Source organism: Cinclus cinclus, chromosome 2 (assembly GCF_963662255.1).
Source record: "Cinclus cinclus chromosome 2, bCinCin1.1, whole genome shotgun sequence".
NCBI lineage: Eukaryota > Metazoa > Chordata > Aves > Passeriformes > Cinclidae > Cinclus > Cinclus cinclus.
In genome coordinates, this window is record NC_085047.1 from 77,446,370 (window position 1) to 77,452,713 (window position 6,344).

A 6,344-nucleotide genomic window follows, 5' to 3' on the forward strand; every position below is an offset into this window, starting at 1 on the left:
CATACAACTTTGAATTCAAGACTGGTTTCCTCTAATTCTTCACTTCATTATTGTGAGCAAACAACTCAAAGTCATCTGCAAACTACATATCTCATCTCCCTGAAATGTCTGGTCTACATAAATCACAGCAACCTCTCACTCCATCAGATTATTCTCAGATTAGTTACACTATTTAAGAGCCGCACTTAGAATAAAAATAACAAAAGCCTTCTAATAATCAAAACTGGGGACAATACAGTTCCATCTACTGGTATTTTTCTTGTTTTGTTTTGGAGAGAAGAGTAGGTTAAGAAAAAAATTCAGAAACACTATGTTTTGAATAGTGGCACTATGGAACATTTTAAAATTGGTCAATGATGCTGGTCATGATAGCCCATGCTGCTGTATGTCAATGAACATGAGATTACATGGGAAATATGCAAAACACATAACTGGAAATTTCTCAACTTGATTCTCTATTCTGCATTCTGTTTTTCTAATTCTAGATACTAATATGTTCAGTCTGCTGCACCAAGATTCACCTGAGATCTCGTACAATGTACAAAAGCCAGACTCAGAACCAAAAAAGAGGTATTTCAAGATCAGCGATGCAATCAGTGTTTCCATGCAGGACTGGTAACATTACCATGATTTCCTGGCTTCATAGTTTGTATTTGGTGAGTTTCTTACCTGGAGAGTTTTAATATTAAAAAAGGTATTGCACATAATATAGGCAAATGCAAAAATAAATGTAGAAAATGTGTTTTGTCAAAAAGCAAGCAAAGCAAAGACAGAATAGTAACAATGTACTGAAACAATGTTGATTTGAATTGCATACCTGAACATAATGCCGGAGAACATAAACAATTTCCTCCTTTTGTGCCTTCTCAGACAAAATCTTGTGGAATTTGACAAAGTCTTTTGTACCCATTTCTGCATATAGAATAACCACTGGGCCATCCTCTTTGAGAGTTGGGAATTTATGGTCTCCCTTAAAAAGATACGGCCTGGGTCTGGTTTTAAAACAAATAATTGTGATATTATAAAGCCAGAAAATTAATTAAAACAGTGGCAGTTTTTCTACTTCGTAATTTAAAAAACAGTAAATGATTGTATGCTAAAAGTATACAACAGCCATGTTAAAATCATCACAAAATAATCACGATTGCTCTCTAACAAACCCAGAACAACAAATTCATAAATTAAAGTATAAGAAACTGAAAAATCAGCATCAACTATAAATAATTTCAATATATTTTATCAAATCACAACACAAAGCACACGAAAAGCATAGCACTTGGAGATTTTGTGCATGAGTAGCAGCCTAAAGCTTTTCATTTGAATGATACACCTATCAGAGATGCACAGAGCACTCAGTGAGTAACAGAATAGCAGAGGGCGACTCTGTAGAGAAAGCTGGTAACTGGGGTTATACTATTTTGCCACCATCAAGCTTTGCTAATTTGGCCAATTTTGCAAATTTTGACTGCCTACCTACCCTCCTAATTGAAAACCATGACTAGAAAAAAGTTACGTTGCACTGATTTCTTAGATGACTAAAATCATCTTTTGAATAAAACCTGGGAAAGATGGAGAAATAACAGACAATATGATTGAGCAATACACTCAAGGTACTAATTATTGATGAGCACACTTTTTTAAAGCTGCCTTTGCACTGACAGTCAAAAGACCAGTAAACTGTCTCCAAGCATCCCCAAGACAAGTCAGGAAACTCTAATTCAACACACAGTACAGAACTGTGTGTGGTAGACACACACTGAAGAGCCATGCTAAAAAGCTTTGAGCAGAACACCACAGTTTCTGTGATGCAGATCTTTGGAACTTCTTCAATGTAAAAAATCACAGAATAATTTACACTGCAAAGGTAACCTTTGAAGGTAATGTGCTGCAAACTCTCACTTCAAGCAGGAACAATCTGTATGAGGTTACTCAGGGTTTTAACATCAATGTCCTATGTAAGTCTGGCAGGTATGCAATCAAGGACCTCATTTTTAAGGCAGAAATGAAGGAACTGAAACAGCCAGTTTAAGAATTAACTTGGGTACAGGTAGACAGGTGTCATAGAAATATCAGGCAAGGTCTTCCACTGCTATCACAGGACAAGACAGACCAAATAAGTGAGATTCAGGAGTCTGAAACGACTCTCGAATGAGTAAACTCTGTGGAAGAACTGATCCAGATTTACCCCACTGAAAGCATAAGTGAAGGATGCAACTTTTGCAAATTCCCTCTCATATTCAGGCAAGACCTGCCACTGTCATGGAGAGTAGAAAACCTCAACCAAGGGAGCTCCTCTTTTCCCATCTAACTTTATCCACTCTACTTCAACCAACCAACCAAGGTGGTTCGTGAGTGCTGCCATGACTAGAATAGTGACAGTCTCATATCACAATGAACACACTTCATGAAAATATTAAGTGCTGCAATGAAATAACACTGCATAGAGCTCCTCTAATGACCTTGGATTGAAAATTAAAGTGTTCAGCCCTTGTAAATCCAAGATAAACCTCTGTTCTCTGTTTCTCTTCAACACTGAGTAGTAGTGACAAGGAATTGATTCTCCTGCTCTTAGAACTGAAAGGCAATTAATTTCCTGCCATAAGAGATGCTCATAAGAAGGCTGCCTGAAAGACAAGGAAGAACAGCTGGGCAGACAAAAAGAAAAAGATTTTAAAATTACACAGATATGGAGTTCAGCACTTGCTGAGCAGTTCCTAGGGTAGCACAGGTAACTAACTACATGCTTGTCTAGATAGTACCCAGGATAGGATGCAGAAGCAGTGTGATAGAAGACAGTAAACAAGTACTGACAAATGTAAGGCACTGACGGTTTTGAGCAAAATGTGACTCCAATTAATGCTTCTGCTCTTCACAGTGACAGCCCCAGAAACCTCAGTCTTGTGTTTTGAACAGTTAGCCAGACTTCCTGAATGCTGGGTTGAGATGATGAATCCACTGAAAAAGAATGCTGCAGCCTCTTCTGTCTCTTCCAACGAGATTTGAAATTATCAGTCCCTCAAATCAGGGCATTTCTAGCATCCTCATCCAAATATGGTGAACAACTGAAAACATACCTTAAACTGGTCGGGCTGAACTGTAAGAGTCATGACAGACAGAAGACAGAGAATGGAACACAAAGGAAAATATTTCAAAATAAAAACAAAAATCATAAATCAAAAAGATCTCTTCTATGAAAAGACAGAAAAAGAATGACTGGTTTAGAGCAACCAGCTGTGACACAGCACACAGTCCCTTATATCATTTGTTCACGTGGTAGAAAAAAAAGAATAGGAGCACAGCCTTATCATTATCACCTAGCATAAATATCAGCAGCATAGGTGAAGCATCTGCTACCCAGAGTACAAATGGAATTAACAGCGGGATAATTACCTGAACATGTGGATGTGAACATGTTTTTCTCAGAGTCTAGCTCCAGGTACTCCAAATATTTGAGTCACACATATACTTATGGGGTGGTGAGAAGGAGGGAAAATTTATCAAGATTTTGTCCCTGCAATTCTGAATGGTGTGATATGACTGACTGCAAAGTTATTGAAAATAGAAGACTAATGAAATAAAAGAAACTTCAGTTTTGTTCCAAGTTCTTAATAATTTCTAGAAGTTTAATTCTCTCAATCCTGAGTAATTCAGATTCTATTGTTTAGTATTGTGATTTTTCCAGAATAGTAGGTTGTAATGGACTTAGAATACACCACGAATCGCACATGTGGAACACAAAATTCTTTCCAGAAGCAACCAACTGCAAAGAGACAAATTTATAGGTTTTCAGGGTTTCCCCCACAATGTATATTTGACAGAAAGCAAAATTCAAGACAGACACCCTATCATCTTTCAGCTCTGCATATCTCCATGAAGTGGCTGAGGGTATGGACACTAATGTATATTATGGAGACCATCGCAGGGGAAAAAAAAGAACCAAGAAAGAAAATAATGCTATATGCAGGTCTTGAAATAACAAAAAAAAATACTTTTTAAAAAAAAATAGAGATTAAATATTATGCTTTCATTACTTTGTTACTGTTATTTTCATAGGTTCTACACATTTTACTTCAGAGCTCCAATTCTGGACTTATGCTAGCTACCAGAGGACAAAACCTGCAGAAAGTTGATAGGTGCAAAGTCTAGCACAAGGTGAGGAAAGGTTATGCCAGCAGAAGCTCCTCTTCTACTCCTATGCCAAGCCCTTGCAACTCAGAAAACCTCAAGTGCAGCAACACTGACTACAGAGAAAGGTCTGTCAGCAGAGTACTGCGTCAGACATACAAAACTGTAAGATTGTATAGAAAGTAAACTGTAACTTAAACTTGACTATTCCAGGTAAAAGAAAAAAAAAGAAACAAATATGAAATTGTCCATTGTGATTAGAGTACCAAAGGCCTGTGATTTTATTTTAAAACCTACTTTGATTCATAACTGATGAACTCTCATAATATTAAGCTCTTTAGTAATCTATTTTTCCTCTTAAACCAGATCATTATATTTACCTATTAGTAGCCTTCTTCAGCAGCTTTTTTATTTCATTAGTTTTACAGGTGTGCTTCTCATGGATAACCACAAATGCACTGCAGCCTTCTGGTGGAGGTTCATCAGCTGCAATCTAATATTTCAACAATTATACTCAACCAGAATGCTTTGATTGCACTTAAACTCACATCCCTTTGATTAAAATAACTCAACAGCTGCCATTAACCTGTGTTTCTAATTAAGCCCATGCAAAACCAGGTACATGTGGGGGGAAAGGAAAAAAAAAAGATAAAATATTAAAAGATTAAGACCCTATAACCCTTGGGGGATGTTGTTTATTAAATGCAGTCATACTCCAGAAAATGAAAAGTACATTTATGCTCTGTAGAGACAGGACTGAGAAATCTCACCCACAAACTGAAATCACAGCCTGTACTCTGAGATACTTTTAACTTTGGCTGCTATCAGAAATCATGTTATCATCCAAAGATTAGACTTCTAAACCAATAAGTTCCAAACAAATAGCATCAAGGTTTGATTCTCTCTCTTTCACATCCCCTGCCTTTTTAAAAACCACTCAGCTATTCCAATATGAAGTGGGAATCATGTGACTGCATGTCAGTGAGTCTGGAATCACTAGCTGAAAGGTAAACACAAAAATACATGAGTCTTAGATTATGATATTCCTCCAGAGAACACCTGCAAAACTCCCTAACTTTATTACAGCTTATTACCTTTCAAAAACATGGATTTCTCACTTTGTCCTAAAGGTGGCATTGCTAAAAGGAGGAGTAGGAATTTTAGGTTTAGAGGCACAGTGAATTTATGTCCTCTCATTTTTTCATTAATAAAGCAGGTTTTACTAATGTTTCAGTCTTTCAAATACTGAAACAATGAGAAAGATGAAAAATCCACTAAATAACAAATATAAATTACCTGAAGCTACAGGAAATGTCCTACTGTGGGAATGTCTGAACAGCCACAGGATTATTTAAAGCAATGTAAAAATTCCCATTACCTGAGTTTTAAAAACTGAACAATTCCAGAAAAATTCTACCCTGAGAGGAATGCTATCAATACAACTGAACATGAATATTTGTTCCTGTCAATATAACCAGTTTATAAAGCATCACTTTTATTATGATATACTGGCATATATCTTACTGAACTCTTACAACAAATATTGTTTAGCCAAAATACCTCATTCAATCATGTACCAAATATATCAGGCAATACTGTCACCTGCTGAAACATCTGAACAGTTGGAGAATAAGCCCGTATGGAAAGTGCAAACTTCAACAGATTGATCTGCAAATTGGATAAAAATTGTCCTGCTTTCTTCAAGATTAAATTGTAATAGGAGTACTCTGAATCTGTTGAAGAGAGAAAAAAAAGACAAACTTTTAGTATTTAGCACTAAATTATTTGGCATATCTACCAACACTGCATAATAAACAAGCATTTATGCCAGCGCTGCTTGGCATTTAAGTCTCCAGTGTTGTCCACTAATAACTATTTCCTTTCCTATGAATCCAGAGGCCTAATATCACAAAAAAAAAAAAAAAAAAAAGCAAAAACAACAGAGAGCTCAACAGCACTAGTTAACATCAAAATCATTTTCAGCAATAGAAAAACCCACTCGACAGTAACGCTTCTTGAAAAACCTATATGGAGAGTCCTGAACAGAGCATTATTTTACAAATAATTTGTTCACATTTAGTTTTGAAACACTCCAAGCATGCAACTTACATAAATAAAATCTTCTAAAGGTGTCATTCTTTGGGCTAATCTCACATACTCTATTTCTTCTTTAAAATATATGATAAACAAGAGTATGAAAATGGATACATGTGAAATAG

The 6,344-nt window shown here is 36.1% G+C and overlaps 1 protein-coding gene across 1 annotated transcript in view; it reads right to left on the reverse strand.

Annotated features, from left to right (window-relative positions):
- UGGT2 (UDP-glucose glycoprotein glucosyltransferase 2) overlaps window positions 1-5,754 on the reverse strand; it is a 64,395-nt gene extending 58,641 nt beyond the window's left edge. Inside the window, exons 1-3 of the mRNA XM_062514821.1 lie at window positions 5,728-5,754; window positions 4,506-4,618; window positions 818-992 (exon numbers count right to left, since the gene is read on the reverse strand). Coding sequence (XP_062370805.1) covers window positions 818-992; window positions 4,506-4,618; window positions 5,728-5,739 — 300 coding nt within the window. The 5' untranslated portion in view covers window positions 5,740-5,754. The remainder of the gene's footprint in view (window positions 1-817; window positions 993-4,505; window positions 4,619-5,727) is intronic.
- Window positions 5,755-6,344: the final 590 nt, after the last annotated feature.